A 22,019-nucleotide genomic window follows, 5' to 3' on the forward strand; every position below is an offset into this window, starting at 1 on the left:
CCAGAATAAGTTATTATTACCCAAAGAGACACCTTCCAACTTCACTTTTTTACAGCCATTAATATAAGAGTTCCTAAATAATGTTTAAAGAACAGTGAGCATTTTATTAAAGCAAACATTAGTTCAGTTTAATGGAGGTAATTGTAAATGATAAGACAGAGCAGGTTATCTCTGTGTTGTTTAAACAGAAGGAGCTACTTTGCACCATTTCCAGTAGCCATCTGTGGAAGAGAAGGGTTTGCACCTGTCTGTCCACACTAATTATAGATTAGGGCCAAAGAAATGAAATTCGAGGAGGTTTTCAGCTAATGAAATCCATACTGATTTTATTGTAAATGTGTTTTATGTAAAGAGGGTGATGGTTGAGTTATGAGGGAATAAATCGGGATGTAGCTGCTAGGCACTTGGTTTTGAAGCACAATTCTGCTGCATTAACCTTTGATATTCAGAGGAAAAAAAAAAAAAAAAAGACCAACAACTTAGACATGGATGCTGGCCTTTGTTTGGCATCCAGAGCTACAATTTAGTGGGCAGCAGTGAGGTTCAGTGTACAATTTAAAAATGTGCTGTAAAGCAGCTCCAGTGTTAAGGCTATTCTAAGATTCTGAAATGCAGATGAAGTAGGAGGTAGGTTTTGTTTTAACTTAGGCACATAAAACCTTAGAAAAGTAGAGAGCTTTTCTCTCTCTCTCTCCTTTTTTTTTTCTCCTGCATTTCAGTTTCACATCCATGAGAAATTAAAGCAAAACGAGTGAGGAATGCATTCTGCAATAAAAGGTCACATGAATGTCTATCACATCTGTTTATAGTAATTATGAACATAATTAACATAAGAATTACAAATGAAATAATGACAAGCTGAGCAATGAGATATTATGCCATAATGGTCATATGTTGGAATTCTCACATTATAGCACACTAGAATTCACATACTCAAAGAAAGAAAGAAAATGCTAGATTTTTATCTGAATTAATGCCTCCAAACTTATCTGCCTGGGGCAGATGGACTTCTTGCTTTTATAGGAAGGTAACCTATTATTAAGAAAAGAACTAGTTGAAATGAAGATTTCCAGTCTCCAGCTTGGACTTTAAGACAGCTGTGATTATAGAAACCACTTTCTGTTGTACACTTATTCTGTGATTATACTTCTTGATTATTATATTGCGCTTTTTTTTTTTTTTTTTGAAATTGAAAGCTTTGCAGCAAAGTGTTTGCTTTGGAAGGGAGTCATGGATTCTTCCCATTTGAGAATTGGTTGATCTTTTCTAGAACTGTGAGCCAAAAGTCAATGAACAAACAAGGTAGTAATAGAAATACTGTGCATTTACAAAATGAGAACATTGACAGATGAGCTTTTGCACAGTTTTCTTCATGCCTTTAATGTTTGGATGCTTTTAAAAGAAAAAATGTAAGACTTCTCTGGGTTTGAGAGTGGTAGTAGTGCATTGTTTTTTTTGTTTTTTGTTTTTTGTTTTTTAAACAGCATTTGGTTTTTCCTCCCAAAGAGCGTGTAATGGAAAAATCAGTGGCCTTTGTGAGTGGTATTTTTTTCTTCCTAAGAGTTGTGTTGGATTTACAGGCATTTTGCATGTAGCCTGTGTCCAAATTGATCTGACTGAAATGTGATAAAGAGGAAGGTCTGTGTGATTGCATCTGGTTATTCTGAATGCACTTCTCTATAACAGCTAGGGAAAAGGTGAAAGGGGAACTTTTATGAGGACTAAAATGATACTCCAGAAATCCGTTATTAAATTTAAAACATGTTAGAATGACCGATTTTCACCCATTTAAAGTTCACTTGATTTTGTAATGTGCCCTGCCAAATGGCTCACTTCCTACTCTCGCACCCCTCTCTAACAATTGAACCTGGCCACTTTTTGAAGATTTATGGAGAAATATTACCTTGTTCTCGTCTCAGTGATACCACGAGGTTTTCCACATTATTGGATTACTGGAGGATTGTGGCGGACCCCTTTTTATCAGACATTCATTGCATGACAAGATTTTTCACACATGCCCTTCCCCCACCTACGTCCAGCTTATGCTCACTTTGCCTTACCTGTCAGATTTTTCCGGATTCTCTTCTTGGCCTGGGCGCATGGGGTTGGGGCAGGGGGTGGGGAGCCTACTACCCATAAAACTGGTTTTTGGTTCAATGTTTTGGAGAGGAGTGCTTGATTAAACAATGCCTCTCATCAAATTTGTGTCTAAGAGACTCTCTTCCTTTTTTTTTTTCCCCTCTCTCCTGCTGGCCTCATGCTTCCCTCCCCGCCCTTTACCATTTTGTCCCTTTACCCAAAGACCCGTCCATAAACTGTGTTACAACCCAAACTTTCACTGTGGCTGGGGCTACAGGGTATGTCATGAACAATCATGCAGTTTATTGGCTACTTCATTCTGAACTTGCTCTTCACACTGCGGTGAGAGCTTCTTAACCAAGCTTCAATGCCTGGAAATACAACACAACCAAATACACCCCTTCGCGCCAGCCCCCCCCCCAATAAAATAACCTTCTTTGCTGCATTATCTGCACTCCATTAAGGATCTGATCAGATGTTCAGATTGTCTGATGGGCGCATTTAAAAGTGAAAAGGGGCTCCCACGGGACTACTCAGGTGTATCTCCCCCCCTGACCCTGACGGGGTGGAGGATGAACTCTGGTCTGACGGAGGAGCATCAGCCCTTGCTGGTTCCCTGATTGATTCTCGGGCCCTGGGTGGGTGAAGCGCTGTGAAGCAGCTCAGGCCGAGATTGATTACCTCGATTTCAAATTCCCACCTCCCAAATAGACTCTCGGATGTACACCTAGGGGAACCCCCTCCTCCCCCCCAATTTCTGGAGGTGGAGCAGGTGTCTAAGAGTCACCTGTAGCTCCCAATCACAAGTGCTCCTCCTCATCGCAGGGATGCCGGCTGCACGGGAGTCTTCTGCTGGGACGCCTTGGAGCCCAAGGGAAGCTGTTTTACATCTGCTGGTGTGGGTGGGGAGGGGTGGAATTTGCCGGCGGGTGGGGGGGGGGCGGTTGTTGGGTATTGGGGCCAGCGGAGCAGCGGGATGAGGCCTTCCCCTCCAGGTGGGTCTGCAAGACCGCGGGGAGAGCTGTGAGGGCTCCTTGAGGTTTGTCTTGCAAATTGTGGCAAGTGGGCTGGAGGGGAGGCGGTGACGGTCTCATTGTCATGCTCTGCCCCAGAGGGAGCTCCCCGTCCCTCCCGACCTTGACAGGTCCTCCCGGAGGTGCAGTCTGGCCCTGGCACGGGGGTGAGGCAGTCTGCTAGCCTGGGTTCCTCCCCTTCCCCTGGAGGAGGGGGCAGTCCAGGGCGATGGCCCCAGGCCATCACCCCCCACCCCACCCACCCCAGCTGGCTCTGGGGTACCAGGCGGCCGCGTGGCCCCCCTCCCCACGCCCTGGGGCCCGGGCCCCCACCTCCTCCATCCCTTTGGGTTTCTCCTCTGCAGCCTGCGCCTCTCCCCTCTCTCTCCCTCTCCCTCTCTCCCTCTCTCTCCCACTTTTCCTCCCTCTCCCGCTCCGTCTCACACGCACCCTCTGTTTATTTTCCTGCCTCCATCTGGGCCCTGCTGATATTGTAATCACCCTGATGCACGTTGGCTCCTCTCCTCTCCCTCCTGCGCTCACACACTCACTCACACACAATGTGCCATCCTGACAAGCCTTTTACTTCTGATAAGCTCCGATGTGTGTTTAATGAATACAAAGCCGCGGTCTGGGTGCCGCCTCGGCTGCGGCCGCCTCTCCTGCGCTCCTTTGCCAGAAGGTAATCTCCGTGAACGGGGAGGGGGAGGCGGGGAGGGGGCGCAGGGGTGGGGGGGCGGGGGAGCTGCTTTTCTCTTTCCCTCTCTCTCCCTTTCCAAACGATCCAGAAGTCGATAAGAGCAGGAGAAGTGAAGATGTAACATGTTATCTGTCGCTCCTCTTAGCTGGCGGAGAGAATTTACATTTAAAGATTAGCGGAGAGAGAAAGAGAAATCTGCCTTTTGTTGTGCGGGGTGAGGAGGAGGCATCAGTCCTGGCCTGGCCGCTATCTCCCATCACCTCTGCGACCCAGACAGGACTCGGCGAGGTGAGATGACCCGAGGGGGGGGGGGCTTATCTGTAATTGGGTTTAGTTTGGGCCAGCCTCAGTGGGTGTAAAGGGATTCGATAAAGGACTGTGGGGGGGGGGGCACACACAATAGATTATTTATTGACTAAATGCTGAAGCCTTGAGATTGGAGAGGGGGAGAGGAAAAGCTGCTTTCACAACTTGATGAGTTTATTTTAATTTTTATTTCAAGGCGAGCCTGTCCCCCCCCCCTCCCCCGGGTGCAGGGAAGGGCTGCAGAACTTGGGCGAGATGGAAGGAGCGCGATGCCTTCTCTGCATCCCCTGCATCCCCTGCATCCCCCTCTCCCCCCATCCGGCCCTTCTCAGGCTCCGTCTCCCTCCTTTTACCCGGAGTTGCCTTTCACCCCTGGGGGGGTCGGTTGGATCCGCCAAGCGGAAAGGGCAGTGGCTTGCTTTTTTTTTTTTTCTTTTGGAACTGGTCCTTCGCCTTTGGGTTTTGCGTGGCTCGTTTCGAATGGGTGTTGAGCTGATGCTGACGGTGGTCCTTGAGCGAGGGAGGAAAGAGAATGGATGGAGACTACTTTTAAGGGTCGATTTGACGGTAGGGGTTCAGCATGCTTCAGAGCAAAAAAATAAAAAAATAAAAATAATAAAAAGGAAATAAAAAAGAACCCCAAACCCATCATTCTGATGCTGCCCTGTTAGATTTGTATGTTGCCTTTGAAACGCGGGATCTTTTTTTTTTTTCCCCTCCTTGGAGTGGGTTCAAAAAAAAAAAAAAGGAGTAAAAACATGTTTTATGGACTCCTGAGTGTATTTCCAAAAATTACAGTGTCAACTTTGTAACATTCTGAAAATGGGGAAAAGTGAACAGAATTGTCGTTTGCCTCGTCCACGTCCTCAAGATAGGTGTTTTCCTAGGTGAATGGGATCCAGTAACTAAAAGCCTAATTAAAATTTGTTTAAAGCTGGGTGGGTGGGGGGGGCATGTTTCCTTGTTGACAGCGGCAGATCGATTGGGTAAGACAATAGAGTCCCATTATTTCACTTCCATTGACTGAACATATTGACATTTCAGGTTTGCTGTTGCCTCAGTGAGCATGATGAAACACTGAAATTCACAGACCCACTGGCCAGAGTGGCACATGCTTTACTGTATGTCATCTGTGCCTTCAGGTTACCTTGTCACCCAGGCAGAATGGGGACGGACAGCCTGGAGTCCTTCACAAGGGGTAGAGCTCTTTTGGCTAAGAAACTGGCGGGCAGCCTGGCTTGGGAGCATCTTTAATTTTACCCAGAATCGGCTGTTACAGAAAAATAGCACTTTTATTGACAAATCTGAGAAGCGTCCCAGCTATTAATCGTGCACATGGGACATACGAGAATACCCATTTTCAAGATTGATCTTCACCTCCTCCGGAGGTGTCTACGGGGAGTGGTTGGTCACACCATTTAGGTGTTTATCAGCTGGTGCTTGGGTGAGAACTGCCCTTCCCCAGTCCGGGTGCTCAGACGTTCAGGCACCTGCTAAATCTCTATCTGATAAAAACGAACCTGTAAGGCCCCTTCCAGAATAGGGCCTGACTTGGACTTTTTTGTTTCTGGATTCCTTTTGGCGGGTGGAAAATGAAAATGGGATGTGTGTATTTTATGCCCATAGGCATGCATAGACAGTAACATGTAAAAACGAACATGAGTACATTCCAGGCAGAGGCAGAGAAAATAGTAAGTTATTGTCCTTATCTACTTAGTGTAAACCTACCCTTGTATACATTTTGCATAGTCTTTGCATAACACAACTAAGTATTAGATGGAATAGAGTCAAAGAAATGTGAGTCATACAGAAGTGAGTATGGGGGAAAAAACAAACCAGGAGGGACTTAACATATTTTTAAAAAAAGTTTAATGAAAATATAAAACTATTATGAATGTGCTTTATACACAGCAATTGTTGCCATCAAGTAGGCAACTGATGCCCTTTGCAGTGTTTAGAACAAAACTAGCCCTTTATACCATTTTCATGAAAATGTTAGGTTTCTATTTGATCAGCAGGTGCTGTTGAGATGAAAGCCATGTGTAAATTTTCAGAAGGCCAAAAGTGTCAATTCAGAAAAGGAAAGTGATAAGAGAAAATGCAATCAGTTTTCCTGTTTTCAATTTGTGCAGGATTTGAAGAGCTGTTTTGTTAAACTGCTACATCTGCTCCAATATGAATATTGAACTACTTCCACTAAAAATAACAGCCTATAATTTGGAAGCTACTGCAGTCTTTTGTTAGTGTGAGTGGGTTATTTAAAAACAAAAAAACAAAAAAAATAAAAAAATAAAAAAAGACAATTTTCTATTCTGACAATCTCTTGCTTAATGTGCATTTTCATTTGTTGGCACTTTTATCCTCAGCAGATAAATGGTATTATGCAATTAGGACCTCAGCTTGTTTGACTATGAAAGAGGTTTCCATAGGTGACAATCCTGGTAATATAAAAAGGGTCCACACAAAACAAAATTCATTTTTAAATAATCTGTTTAAATATAGTTATTTAAAATGAGATAGCTATTCCTTACATTCTCGAATACTGCAATTTTTAACTTATTGCTGACTATTGTAACAAAGTTAACACTGTTCTGTTACATACTGAGCATTCTGTGATTTATTTCACCTTTAATATACCTGCAAATGTAAGTTTAAACTAATCAGGGATATTTTACCTAACAGGGCTTTCAGAATAATTTTTTTTCATGCTTAAATAAAATGATTAAATTATGCTTGAGTGCCTGCATACAAAAGCCTTAGCTTCTATAGTACTGCTAATCAAATAAGTTTTATGGACAGGGAAAGCACCACATTAGAGAAAAAATTGGATGCACTTTCCTGGTGACGTTTCTAGGAAAGACAACTTCTTTCTAAATCCTCTAGTATTAATTAAGAAGAAAACTCTAACACGCATCTGAAATAATCGTAATAAACAGAATACTTCATCCCTCTAATGAGAACCCGAATGGCTTTGCTAGCCGTGTGATGCTGGGCACAGAGACTTAAGGTGGAAGGAAGACTGATGAAATTTGGATCGGGTTCAATATTGACTCTATTCACAATTGCTGTTGGGTTGCCTTGTGGCTCTAGTAATTTGTCCAGGTTGAGACGTGATCACTGCTTAGGATCAATTAGAGGCGGTGTAGCTTGTGGCTTCACCCTTGAAAGGCTGGGCACACTCTTCACGGCTAAGCTCAGAGTATCTCCAGAATGGATTAAGGGGAGGACAGACATTGGGATGCAGTAGGATGGTGGATCTTAAGAAACGCAATGTTTATTCTGCACCACCAACTGCAAGGAGTGGTCGTCTGAGGACCGGTATGGAGTGTGGGAACCTGTGATCACGTGTACGTGGCCAGCCCAAGAATGATGCTTTCAGGCAGCCTAATTTCCAGTTTGAAGCCAAACCGTGGCATGTTGTGCTGGCATGTCCTTCAGAGGCCCGGGGCAGCCACATGGGTGTATTCCCTGCCACCGCACCCACTACTTTGCCACTCTCCAGAACTGGGGCTGGATCACATCCCCGTGGAAGAAAAATGTATTTCCCGGGCACAACCCCATCATCGGTTGTTAGATGGTTTTGTCCTGAGGCCGCATTCAGCGGTGGAGCCTCAGTACTTTGGAAAGCCTCAACAGGGGGGTTCTTGTGACTCTCTTCAGAACCTTCATGCTTTAACAAATGATGCCCAGGCTCTGACATCAGAACCACCGAGCCAGTTGTGCCCCACGGTTGAGGTTTAAGGCGCAAGAGAGACCCTCCTGTTTGAAGAAGGTTGAGACCGTCAGTGCTGCTGAGATCCACTAACGTAGTCGCGGGCCGTAAGAGACCTACTTTTAAAAATCCCCCTGCTTTGACGGTTCTAATTAGATTACCTCCTAATACAGCCCATGAGGGAATAAAGCAGGCATTTGTTTCATAGATTTCATACTGGTCAAGCTCTCTAAGGCAAATCACGGTTGGGGTGAATAGCGCCTTTAGAACATAGATCTTGGTGAACGAGCCCACAAATGTAAAAATTTCCCATTTGTCCTACAATCTCAGCCCCTCTAAGTGCCTTAGGGAATGCGATGGACTAGATTCATTAATCTTTTAACAGCTGGGTCATAGACCACTTGTGAGTGTGCCTGGGCTTTCAAGAGCTGCCCCCTAGTTGTTGGTCTTGGGAGAGAGAAGAGGAACAGACTAGTGGTAGAGGCGTACTGTGAGCCTGGAGTTACCCCCCACATGTGGTGCCATTGCTGATTTTAAGAAGATGACAAAGCAGCACCTTACTTCATTTCGAAGCCCGGCCGAAGTTGCTCTTCTGGCTTGACCTTTGCCTCGATATGGAAAAACCGAGCTTCCCTCCTCTTCCCAACTTAATTACCTACTTGGTTCAAGCTCGAGTAATTAGAGACTTATTTTCTGAACACCTGGCTTCATATTCTCCATAACATTCTCCATTGTTGTCTTGGGCCCTCGCCCCAGCCTAGGAATCACTAGCCGACAGACACCCTTGGACGCACCCAAGTGTATGCCAGTGTGTATCCCCCCGGTGTGTCCTAATCTGGGCTTTTCCACTGCTGAATTCTGTTCGCTCATCAGAATACCACCTTCCTGAGCTACACTGAAGCCTTGAGGAATCAGGCTGTTCCCTTTATTGATCTCAGTCAGCACCCTGCAGTTGGCTTCAGCCCAGTGTCCGCATCCCTGGTGCTTGGTCCCTCCCCGTTGCTAATGGCAGTGTTTTCATCTCCACGTTTTCCAACCAGCCAAGTCCAACTTCCTGGGCATTTCCTAAGAGGAGAGGGGTTACGCACCATTTGGAGTTTGCAGGTGTAGTTACGTAATGTAAAAAAAAAAAAAAAAGGTGTGTATTATAAAAAGAAGTACACGGTGCGTGTGCATCCCCCCAACTCATGAGTAAACTGGGGTTCCCCTTCCAGTGCAGTCACTCCTTTGCTGCATGGCCTGGGGTACGTGCCACCCTTCAGGTGCGTTCTTCGGGAGTGAAACAAAGGACAGATTCAGTGATCCTTAGGCTTCTCAGCTCTCCTATGTATGAGTCTGTGTGTGATGCCGAAGTAGGCTTTCAGGAATTTCCCATGGTAAGGTGAATGAAGAAAAAAATCCTTAAATTTTAATTCTGAGTGGGTGTGGAGGGGGATAGGGGGCGCTCCTCGCCTCCATATGGCTGGGAGATGGAACCAGTATAGGACGTCACGATCGCCTTACCCTTCTCCATTGTAAAGGAGTGGCCTTGAGAACAGGGGGCCGTTTTTTCCACACATCCTGGACCTTAGATGACTGAACCTTCAGCTCTGACTTACTATCCCTTTGTAAAAGGTGAATGAAGAAGGCACAAGTCTGTTTATATGGGGAGAAGGAACTGAAGATTTCAGGTTTTGTTTGGGGAAGAGAGCCTCCATGGATGGTTTCACCTCATGGGTGCTGGACAAGATGAACTTGGTGTTGGGGGCAGGGGTGAGTGGGTAAAAGCTGGTGTGGTGGTCATTGGTTGTCCTACGAGGCATTGGCCATACCCCACGGTCTCCAGGTTGGGACGTAAGTCGCTGGGCAATTTAGAAAATGACCTCTTTTGACCATGTTTTGGAGAGAGCTTGGTAAGTAACAGCTTGTTGAACCAGGATGCATTAACGTGGTTAGGAATGGGCTCCTACGTAGGAAGGACTGAAGTTGCCCTGTCCCATTGTCTGAAGAAACAGCCTGCCGTCGGTTTTATTTTATTTTATTTTTTTTTAAATTTTTATTTATTTATGATAGTCACACATTGAGAGAGAGAGAGAGGCGGAGACATAGGCAGAGAGAGAAGCAGGCTCCATGCACCGGGAGCCCGACGTGGGATTCGATCCCGGGTCTCCAGGATCGCGCCCTGGGCCAAAGGCAGGCGCCAAACCGCTGCGCCACCCAGGGATCCCTGCCGTCGGTTTTAAAAGCCCAATTATTATCAGTAACCTTTTGATTTCATACTTTAGTCTGTACACAGTTCAGACGTTATTGGACGTTTAATCCTAATTTGCAAAACTGTTAATAATGAAAGCGAGCTGGATATCTTGGGAACTCAGAAGCCGTGGCGTTCTTACGCTTCCGATTGGACCAAGGAGGAGAGCCCCTTGTCATCATCCAGGGTGGCAGTAGAAACTTCTGTTTACTCGGAGTATCCGCAATTGGCAGGACTTGGAAGTGATGTTAATGTCATCATCTGTCGTCAGAAATGGAAGCCACAGGAATTACTGTTGCTTCATAGGTCGTAGGAGAGTTGTGTGTTGGCATTCAGCGTTCAGTGGGAGGCCAAACTGAAGTGTTGTGTGTGTGCGTTTGCCACGGAGGAGAATATCTTCAAAGTGTGTGTGTGCCGTGAGCTCTTAGCTCAGTCTGGCTCGACTGGATTAATACTGCGTCCGAGAAATTAGAAGGTGCCATGAGAGGTGAAGGCGGTTTGTCTGACTGAAGCAGCTTGAGAGCCAGGTGGGCACTAGTGAAATGAGAAGAAACAAGGCCGGAGCAGTGATGAGCTAGGGGCGGTTGGCACAGCACCAGGGGGGAAAACTAGCATATGATGCGATTATAAGGAGGGCTCGGGAGGTCCCTTCCATTAGACTTTCAGGGAGTGCACCCGGTGATGCTCAGGTAGGAGACCCGAGAGATATCAGGGAAGTAGGTAGGACATGACACCTGTAGGGGCTGGTGTCGGGTTGTGCAGGGAGCCAGCACAGCGGCACTGCAGAGAGTATTCTCAACGCACATCCTATTGGCAAAGAGAATACCCACAATTGGAAAGTCATCCCCAACCCCTCTCCCCCCCACCCCCACCCTGGCAGGTGTTCTAAGCATGGCACAGGTGGTGCTTTAAGGACAAAGTCTTAGAAAGCGGGTGGGCCTCTGGTTAGAACTCGATGGACTGGACTCCCTTCCCTAACCTCAGGATCTAGGAAGATGTGAGCTGTAAGACAGGTCATGAAAGACTGCTAGTTTATTTTCTGAATCTATGCATATGTTATGTACACAGTGATGAGCAAACACAGCTGGGAAGAACAGCAGATGATATTGGGACTGGAACTGTGGTGTTTATCAGACTGACACAGTAATCCTCCTTCCCCTGGAAGTGTTCTCTTTAAGTGACTGTTAGGATTCTGGAACTTTTATCATGTGTCGGGCCAGTCTTCTCTCCTCCACCCCGTTGCCTACCTGTCTCACATTTTCATTCTCATCTGCAGCTAGATTTACATAGAGGGGAGATCCGTGTTTGACCTCTCGTGGGAAACAAAGGTGGACAGTTGTTTAAAGGTTCATCCTCTTGCTTAAATAAGGAGAGGTAGGTCTGTTCAGGTCTAAAGGGAAAGTAAGTGTGATCGGTCTCCACCAACTTGTCCAAGGCAAGCTTTGAGTCGGCTAGAGGGAGTGGGTATAAAATGGCAGAGAAAAAGATAAACGAGGAGGAGTAAAATGGGCAACCGATTAAACCTACTTTTCCTCTGTTTGAAGAAAAGGGTATGCTCGTTGGGTAGTCCTGGCAATGACCCTTTTTAGAGTATCTGGAAGAAGGCATGTCTACTCTTGGCTGGCAAGAGTTAATAAATTAACGAATCAACGGATGCCTACTACGTGTAAAGCCATGTGTTAGGATGGAGACACAGGCTAAGTAGTAGGTTTGCGTACAACTATACTGTATACATAAAGGGGGTATACATATGATCCAGTGTGTACTTGAGTCCCACTGAGTGATGAGCCCACCCAGGACAAATAAAATTGCTACATAAGATGGTGAGGCTTAACGGCCTGACCGCTTTAAATGGTACAGTCAATGGGATTTGAGAGGAGGGGAGTGAGTTGGAATTTCAGTTTGTCTTCAGACAGGATTTATCAAAGTCAAGTTATTATAATGGTGGTGTGGGGGGTTGTAAAGTAGGAATGTGGAGTGCAGAAAGCCAGATGTGGAAGAGGCATTCGGAGGGCCTTTGGGGTGGAGAGTGAATTGAAGAATGTGGTTGTATCAGAAAGGACCCAAGGGTGATTATTGGGAAATAAGCAGAAAGATCCTAAGTGTCTTGTCTATGAAGCGTGTCGATTTCAGCTTTATCTTCTGAGGAAGCCAGAAGTTTGGAAAACTGTCCTGTGAGACCCCCTCAGGGCGGAACGGGGCATGAGGGGCGCCCCGCGTGGGTTTGCACCCTTTCCTTGGTCTTAGCCCTGTGAAACCAGAACAGTTCTGCTGTGATGACAAATTGCTTTGTATGTTAGGTTTTCTAGTTGGGCTTCATTGGGACAGAGGATGCCCCCCAGTGAAAGGGGTCTCAGTAAAACCAAAGGGAAGAGGCAAGGGGAGGAAGCCATGGACCCAGTTAAAGTTATGTTTCTCAAGAGTTGGTTGCACTGCGATCAGTTGGTTGGGTCGGAATAGAGGAAGGCCCGGAGGCCAAGGCCAAGCGGGAAGCTTCTGGCAGCAGGATGACCAGGATTGAGTTTGTGGGATGGAAAGAAAGAGGCAGAGGTGTGGGACGCAGCCGAGGGGTAAGCGTTAGAACTCGGTCGTAGGGGTGCGTTTAGAGAAGCTAGAGTTGACCACGTGGAGTCTGTGTCCAGGGTACTGAGCTCGCCAGAATTTTTGATTTTTAGATTTATTTATTTATTTGAGAGAGAGAGAGCATGTGAGTGTGCAGGAGCTGGAGTGGGGGCGGGGGGGTTGGACAGAGAGAGGGTCTCAGGCCCACCGTCCGCTGGGCCCTATGTAGGGGGCTCGGGGCTCGATCCCACAACCCAAATCGTGATTGAGGGTTGGATGCTTAACTGACCGAGCCCCCCAGGCGCCCTTAGCTTGCCAGAGGTTAGAATCCCTTTGGATGTTTAAGGAGCAGCTTCCCTACCCCTCGTGAACTCAGAGTCTCCTGTGACCCCAGAGGCAGGGGCCTCCTTGAGAAAGAGGCCTCCAGCCCATTTGGACAGCCCCGCCCCGGGGGTCCTTGTGTTCTAGCCACTTTTGCAAATGGTGATAGGGCTGTGAAGTGGCAGGTGTGCCTTCAAGAGTCCTGGTTGCATGAGGGTCTTTATTGATCTCTCTGGGACCTGGCTCCCTTACATGCTTTGGCTTCTTGTGTGACTTTTAACCTGTTCTGAGGTTCCTTCTGGTTTTGTAGGTACCTTTGGGCCATGTCGGGGAATAAGAGGTGGTCAGGTGGGCCGGGTCTGGACCCCTTGCCTTTCTACTGGGGCAGGCTTTGTGGGGATGGGGAGTGAGAGTTGTTTCAAGGGGCCTTTGAACCCACGTTCATTCATTAGGTACCCCCGGTGTGGTCTTGCAGACCATGCAATGACAGTTTTCAAATATACTTTAAGCAAAAATCACAAAAATGAAAATAAAATAACAAAAATATGTATTGCAGTTTTACTGAGCTACTAGAAACTTGTCTATTTATTTTACAGGCAGCTGATAGTAAACAAATTACTGTCATATGAGGGACCACGATTTTTTTTTTTTAAACGAGGCCGCCTATTGGAGAAGTAAAGGAATCCCTTGATTAAATCCTTATGATTAAGTTGCTTGCTAATCATCTCCACTATTGAAGGGATTTTAGTTGTTGAAAGTAACAACAACCAAAATCTACCAGTTTCAGGACTTTTGGGGCTGCTTCATCAAGGTAATATTATTGCAGGATATTTTACCGTGTTTTGTCCAGTATCATTTAATTTGCAAACATACTGGCGCTTCTTTCTTTATTTACTCACTTACTTACTGAGGAGGGGAGGGGCCGAAGGAGGAGGAGAGAATTTTTTTTTTAAGATTTTATTTATTTTAGAGACCGTGTGCATGAGGCTGGGGGGGTAGGGCAAAGGGAGAGGGGAAGAGGGAGAAGCAGACTCCTTGCCCAGCAGAGAGCCCAACACAGACTTGATCTCAGGACCCTGGGATCATGACCTGACCTGAAGTCAGAAGTCAGACATTTAACCAACTGAGCCACCCAGGTGCCCCTCCCCCTGCCCTTTCTTTCTCTTTTTTTACTTCTTGAACCTGAAGCAGATTTGGCGTTCGTGATTTTGTTATAAAATCTGTCAGAATGGAACGTTTTAAGACCGTTTGTCAGTTGTCCTCCAGAAGAATTAGTCACGGGCAGTCAAAAAAGGACCTCAGCATAAAAAGCAACCAATAGTGTTTAAAAGAATGAGACCAATTTCTAGGTGTTGAGAGGCCATCATTCCTGAGATACATTGTGAGATGGGAGAAGCGGAGAGCAGAACAGTGTGTCCAGTATGTGACATTTGTCCAAAAAAAAAAAAAAAAAAAAAGAAAAGCAAATAGATAGGCATACGCTTCTACTTGTGAAGATAGGTACAAGCATCTGACCAGAGTTGTTTCTTTGGGGAAGAAAGTGAGGCCCAGGCATTGGTGGTTGGAGGGAGACCTGTTTGTCCCCTCGGTCCTCTGAGCCCTCTCGCAAATCTTCTACCTGTTTCACTCGCTATAAAGTTAGAGACCACAGATCGGACTGGGGTTGAGTGGTGCTTGGGGGGCAAAGAGATGCTCCTCTCTTCTGTGCCAATAGGCAGTGGAGCGTGGAGGGGAAAGGGCCCAAATCCCAAGTGCGCTACTAGTTGTTGAATCTGCTTCTACTCCCCCTGTTCATCTGGAGATAATTCTCATCTGGATAATCATGGCATGACCTCATGCGGCCGTCATGAGAATTCCATGAGGTGTGTCTGGAGCATAACCATGGATGATAAAGTCTTGCTTACTCTCAGACTCCGACTTGACCACCTGGACCTGCCCGCCACTCTTCTAGAAAACCCCTGTAGGACCTTCTCTTCTCTCTGGATGTTCCTTGTCTGTCACCCTCACTCAGCAAATGCTTACTGGAGAGTCTGGTCCTGTTTGATATCTGGGGAGATAGAGATGTTCAAGACCCCCAACACCCTGATTTGCTAGACTTTTCTTATCTCAGCCTTAATTAAGACCCATTTCTGCAGGGAGCACACTTGTCATCTACGTCTCAAATGAAACTACTCTCTGAAGCCTTCAGGACGTCTCTTCCTCAAAGCTTGGATTTATCACATCCAACTCTTTGCTACTGTCCATGTGATTCAGACTTCTCTGCTGGCTTGTAAGCTTGTTGAAGGTAGGCGTCTGGAACGATTGGGGTACTGTTTGATGCTTTATTAAGTTAAATATTTTTTTGAAAGCCTATTCCTTGAACTCAAGTTATGTACTTGGTACTGTCCTGAAATGTGTCATTGCTAAGACCAAGAAATCTTTGATTTCAACAGCATGTCGCTTCTCTCCCCGTCTCTATCTTGGTCCCCTTCCATTGTGTTCTCTCATCGTGGAACGTACCATTTATTGCCGCTGTATTTTGGCTTGGAGTTTCAGCAACCAAAGAAGCAAAACCAAAACAAACCCCAGGTGCAGCATCAGCTCCAGGCAGACCGGGAAAGGGTCAAATCCCTTGCATGCCCTTCTTTACCTGTTTTATTTTACTTTTTTTAGCCCCGAAGTTCACAAATGTACTTTTCGTAAAGGATGAGCTCCCTGATATTGTAAGGAAACTATCGTGTGTCTAGATGCATTTATGAGCTGGGACTGTCCCTTTGATCAGGGGCCCAGCGGTGGTGGCTCGCAGCATCTCCTCTCCCAGTTGTCCCCCCAGGTTATCCCTTAGTTGCCAGGGGCTCTCTTCTGTCCTTGGGTTGCCCAGATCCACTTTCTGGACAGATCCGCTGCTGGCTGAGCACCCCCTCACCCCCAAAAACCTCTCCACCCCTTACTATCACCCTACACCCCCAGTCTTAACTTTCCTATCCTTGTATGGGATCCCAACCGCTCTGCTGCTTGAGGAGCTGGCCCTCAGGGAAGGCACTGGGTAGCATGATGGATCCATCATGCAGAATGTGCAAGTGAGTGAGAAGTGTCCCCTTTTCCGTCCAGGTAACATGGTCACTTGAAGAGATCATTTCAGAAGAGCAGCCTTCAGTTGCTTAGTATAGGTGGCCGAGCAGTTTCAGATGCACAGGTGTGGGGAGGAGGCACTTGGGAGGTCTTCACGGGACGAGGCCCACATATTGCCTTAACCCCCACCTGGGCCTGAGCTCATTTTCTAAGTGACTCGGAGAGGTTTCTTCACCTGCCCGACGTCACCCTGGGCCAGGTCGGAACCCAGGTTCCATGACTCCCAGGCTTCTCTGGTCTAGAACGCACCTGGGCTCTCCTGCAGCTCAAGTCCTACCACCTGGGAGGTGGCCCATGAGCAGGGCCCACCACGCTGACTGCAGGTGGGAATGCTACTAAAGTTAAAATGGAAAATTGTCAAGACTCGTTATTGCACTTAGGAAAGTCACTGTTTAGAATATAAAAAAAATGCCACAGTTTTGTAAGTTTCTCAGAGAGAGAGAGAGAGAGAGAGAGAGAGAGAGAGATGTTAGTGGATGAGGAGCAGCAGCAGCCACCAGACCGGATCTGCAGCTGGACGGTTGTAGATCTCCTTTCTGAGACGTGTGACCGTCCACCATGAATGCAGATACTCTTCAAAGATACTTTTTCTTTCATGTGAAAATTGCCAACATGGAATAGATGCCTTAATTTGGAGAAATCAGTCTTTGGAAATAATTGGTTCTCTCTTCTCTTATCCCCCCCAAAGATGATCTTCCACAGATGAAATTAGAGGAGAGAGAGAAAAAAATTAAAACACAAAACATTAGTTTGTGGTATTTCTTTTCTTTCTTTTTTTTTTTCTTTTCTTTTTTTTCTTTTCTTTTCTTTCTTCTTCTTCTTTTTTTTTTTTTTTTTTACTGCAAAATGTTTTAGGACCTGTGGTTTAATTCCACATATTTTGGACCTCTTGACTGATCATAAATGTTTTTATCACTATTCATACAGTAGTGACTTTCAGAAAGGGGAAAATTATGATTACACTGGGTCATTTGTGAGTTGTGACCTAATGCTTTTATTTTAATGCTTTAAACCGTAATATTAAAATAGGTATTAGCAGCTTTCTACTATCAGATGATGGGATCTGAGCTGAGCACATGGGATAAAACAGTGCTTGCAATAGAGGCACTAAGATAGGCACTTTATAAGTGTTCCTCTTATCTTCATATCATCCTGGTGAGTTAGGTATTACCATCTTACTTTAGAGCTTTCCATCTGAAGCTCAGGGAGGTTAAGTGACTTGTCCAAGGTCAAATAGCTGATAAGTGTAAAAGCTGAGATTCCAGCCCACCAGAGCATGCATCCAGTGGGCTCCTAGGTGGTTACTATATGTGTAGGCCACTGCCATTTTAGGATATTTTGTTTTATTGAAAATTAAATTATATCTGTAACAGAGGAGACACTCAAGAGCCTTGTACTGTCTAAAACTGCCTGGTTGGTTAACTCATGGGTCATCCTGCATTACTGATTTGACTAAAAACAAATCGTAAATTGGTCACCTGCCTTCTGATTAATTTATTCCATAAAATAATATTTGAAGGATATTAAAATAATGCCTCATTGCCGCCATAAGAGAAAAGGGCTTGAGGAAAGACTAGATAGTATTGGATTATCACTTATTCCTTTGTTCCCTCAGCGGATACTGGGTGAGCCAGGCATTGTGCTAGGCTCTGGGTAGGAAAACTGTTGAATAAACATGGCCCCTGTTCCTCATGGCCCTTGCAATAGAATGAGTAAAGTGCATCCGGGTAGGTCTGAAGGCATAAAGAGAGAGAATAAGGTGAGATCTCTATCTTACCCCAGGAAACTCGATTGGTGAACACAATTGGGAGAGAAGCCCACGTGTAAAAACCAGTGCAGTGCATTTACTCCTATAGGTTGTATAGATTTTATAAGGAGGTTCTTTTTTTTTTTTTATTTTATTTATTTATTCATGAGAGACACAGAGAGAGAGAGAGAGACACAGGCAGAGGGAGAAGCAGGCCCCATGCAGGGAGCCCGATGTGGGACTTGACCCCAGGACCCCGGGATCATGACCTGAGCAAAAGGCAGATGCTCAACTACTGAGCCACCCAGGCATCCCAGTGCTGTGGTTCTTACTCATGGTGTCCTGTTGCTCATTGTGGGTGGAAATGCTGGCCTCACTGCCCAAGTTGCCCTGGATGATTCCCATGTAGGCCTGTATGTGTACAGTACTGATGAGAATGGGCTCAAGTGAACAATATCTGTCAGGTAAATACTGCCCAGTCTGATATGGATCAAAAATGCTATTACAGGTTAAAGAAGGGACAGTGACCATGGGCCTCAGGAGTGGTCAGGAAAAAGTCTGTGAAGGCCATAGTGATTGAATCAGGCTTTACAAAATTTCTGTAGGTGAATTTCATTGTTGTTTTTTTTTCTTTTTTTCTTTTTATTTGGGCTACTGCTCTGTGGCAAGTACAGTTTTAGGTATGGGGGATAGAGGCATGAGCAAAAGAGACAAGACCACTGCTCTCCGAGAGTCTACAGTGTAGGGATGGGAGAGGGAGACAGGCAGTAAAGATATTAATAAGATTATTCCACATAGTGTTAAATGCAACGATGACAGTTAAAAATCAATGTTAGAATGGTGGTGTTGGTGAGATTTTTGTTTTGGGTGGTTGGAAAATTATCTCTGAAGAGGTTATACTTGAATGAAACCTGAGTCTGAGAAGGAGCTGGGCATGCAACTGCCTCTGAGAAGAGGCCTCTGAGGTTGGTGGATAAAGCCATAAAGATGAGATAATGCATTCTATGGGGGGGTGGGAGGGGGTTATCCAGGAAAGAGCTCCTGGAAGGGCATGGTTGGAACAGAGGGTGAAATGTGTAGGGTGCCAAATTATGGAGGGTCTTGAAGATCCGAATGGCACAAGACTTGAGGACTGTGTGTTTCTGTGTGTACGTTGGGATGGGTAGTTAGGAGAAAGGAGGAGAACCTGGATGAGTTTGTCATGGAAGCTTAAGGAAGCTTGTGTAGCCGGGATATTCAGGTTTACTTCATGTGACTATGATGAGGGACAGACCCCCAGATATCGTAATGTCCCAATCACTTCCTGTTGGAAACTGAGCGTCATCCTAGCGTGTGGCATACGTGGTGCCTGGTTGACTGCTCTGGATCAGGGGGATGCAGGAGGATTGTCCTACCAATGAGATCATGGAGGCCTTGACGAAGGTAAGCTACAATCCAGTGTCAGGGACTGTACTTAATTAAAATAGGTAATATTTTCTAAGTCAGAGACTAGATATAACAGGTTCCTTTTGTGATGGTCCCCTTGGAATACAAAAGTAATTGTATTTTTATTAACGTAAAAGGACCAGTCTTTATTGCTATAAAATGTTTTTATGAAAGGAAAGAGAAAAGTTAAGGTCTGATTCAATCCAGGTTGATAAAGAAGTGTGCTTAAAAAGGTTCATTTGTGGAATAACGATACGCATATTATTTACTAAAGGAAAAATTACCCCAAATGTTGATCTAATTCTCTAGAGAAATGTATTTAGGCGGTGAAGGGATTCCTGGCGGTGACTGAGAAACTCCGTAATGGGGAACTGTACTTGGTCTCTTTTGAGGTTGATTCTGATGTGTGTAGTCTTTACATCCTATTAAATTTTTGAAAGATAAACTGATACAAGAATGATTTGCCAAGGCTAGCAACTCTTCCTTTTAAAACCTTGGCTCAGTGTACACATTGGAGGGATGGGGGAGTAAGATAAAAGCATTATAAATATGAGGTTAACTGAATTCAAATAGAAGGTTCTCTCAAGTTATTGCATTCCTTAGAAAATAAATACATTGCGCATATGGTTAAGATTGATCAAAAAAGTATTCTGTATGCCAGTGATTACATTCCCATCTGTGATTAAGGTTTTCTGTCTGCATCTGGTTTTCACATTATATTTCTGTAACAAGAATCCTTTATATAGCAGAGTTCACTTTCTGTATTTTCTATTAGCGGCAGCTTGAACTACTGCACGGATCGCAGATTTACACATGTGGTTTTCATTACTTCATACCATTGAGAAAAAGTAATATTTGTTTGGGAATGTATGTTTTCCACAATTTCCATGGTAATACAACATGTTGAGCCTTTTTAATAACACTCTTGTAGAACTACAAATTGTTTGAGGCATTCTACTCTTGGTGGAGTTTAGCTTTTAAACTTTTCTCGGGGTATGTTCCCCTCATCATGGTGTTTAACAAATTGGAGAGCTGAGGATCTGAACAAAGCAATTATTAAAGAGAGAAAGGACGTTTTACTGTCCTTTGCAGGGGATACAGACTTCAGTGGGGAGTATGTATGGCAGATATCTGGGTATCTATTTCACAGTGTTCGGTACTGTTAATTTATTATTATTTCTTTGAATGTATTGGAAGTGTAATACTCCAAAGTCATTATTTTAAAAAAAAATTAAACATTAGCTTCTATTGCTTCTGTTGCTGCTGCTGTTGCTTCTTTTTCTTCTTCTTCGTCTTCTTTTTTTTTTTTTTTTTTTGGTTATTCTATTGATTATGATACAGTGTTTCATATGTAAAATAGTTCAGTGGCCAAAATCCTCATGGGTAACTTTAGGTTCACATTGTATGTTACTTGAATGTGTATTTCTCTGCCATGTTAACATTTGAGAAGTTATAAACATGCACATTTGAAATATTTTGTAACAACTGTCTTCCTGCCAGCTTTTCTCCATTGGCTTCAGAATATTCTGATTAAAAGAGACACAAGTTAAAAAGTGAAACAGTATATTCTACATGGGGGAGGAGGGGTCATTTATAATTGAGAAACTTATCTTTTAAAGGCAGTTTATCCACATGGTAATTTTATGTGCCTCAAAACTGAGATCTACTACACCATTTTTTAAATCAGTAAATCTAGATATTAGGCACTTATTTAGCAGTCATGAGAAGGAAGAAATAGACTTAGACGCTAGGGTATTTGTATGTGCTTTGACTCTTCCATTTGTTCAGTGGAGATTATTAACTGTGACCCACACAGGCATGATCCAGTTTTATCAGTTTCTCTGATGTCTTTTGTTGGTGGTTGCTGAAGCACAAAATATTACAAAATATTATTGAATCTAAGAAAAAATTCTATTTTCTTCTTTCCCCCCCATAATAGTTGTTTATTCTCTATTGATAAAATATTTTTTACTCAGTATAGACACATTGGAAACAGGATTGTGTAGGAAATTAGCCGTATTTCCATCTTCCTGAAATAATCATTTGACATCTAGATGTATTTACTTCCCGTCTCCCTTTCTTGCACCCTACCTCACCCCTGGTATTTGACTGTTTACATACGTGTACATGTATCTATGCATTTTGGTCATTTTCTTGTGGAAATGTTTGCTTTATCATCTTTAGGTTACATGGTAAACTGAATGTTTCCAAGTTTTGGCCAATTGTCTTTAGTGATCTTTGCTGAGCTTCAAGGCAGTTTCAACTAAGAAATGTCTAATATTGTATTTTTCCTAATCATCGTTTATTTAATTTTTACCCTGAGGAATAAGAACTGGTTGCATGATACAGAATCACAATGTGGCTTAAAAGGGCATTGATCTGTATGTGTGCATTTATTTATTTAGTAAAATCTGCTTGTGTAGATACATCAGAGTATATTCACCAATGTTAATTTCTAGGGAGTACTTTGGTTTCTTAAAAAAAAAAAATAATGGCAACAGCTTTAATAATACTTTTTGAGACTGCTTTTATAAATTTTTATTCCTTTACATTTACTGAGTTCCTCCCATATGTGTATATGATTGTGCTTGAGTTACAGTGCACACATTATGAGAATTAAATAAGGATGCTTTTTCTGCACATAGTAGTGGTACTGACAGTGGGTGAATACTAGGCACTCAATAAATATTTGAGAATGGATGAATTCCAAAGCTGCCAAATCTAGCAGGAAAAATGAGAAAATTTGGATTGCTTTAGAGAAAAAGAGAAAGTAGAAGAAGTTTGTTGATTTGCTAAAATGATTCAGCCATAAT

The 22,019-nt window shown here is 44.3% G+C and overlaps 1 protein-coding gene across 1 annotated transcript in view; it reads left to right on the forward strand.

Moving 5' to 3' along the window:
• Window positions 1–3,474: 3,474 nt before the first annotated feature.
• The window catches only part of RUNX1T1 (RUNX1 partner transcriptional co-repressor 1), a 134,254-nt gene continuing 115,709 nt past the window's right edge, over window positions 3,475–22,019 (forward strand). Inside the window, 4 exon segments of the mRNA XM_072803950.1 lie at window positions 3,475–3,748; window positions 3,750–3,774; window positions 3,938–4,021; window positions 4,024–4,080. Of these exon segments, the coding sequence (XP_072660051.1) occupies window positions 3,653–3,748; window positions 3,750–3,774; window positions 3,938–4,021; window positions 4,024–4,080 (262 nt within the window). The 5' untranslated portion in view covers window positions 3,475–3,652.

Source organism: Canis lupus, chromosome 28 (assembly GCF_048164855.1).
Source record: "Canis lupus baileyi chromosome 28, mCanLup2.hap1, whole genome shotgun sequence".
NCBI classification, from domain to species: domain Eukaryota; kingdom Metazoa; phylum Chordata; class Mammalia; order Carnivora; family Canidae; genus Canis; species Canis lupus.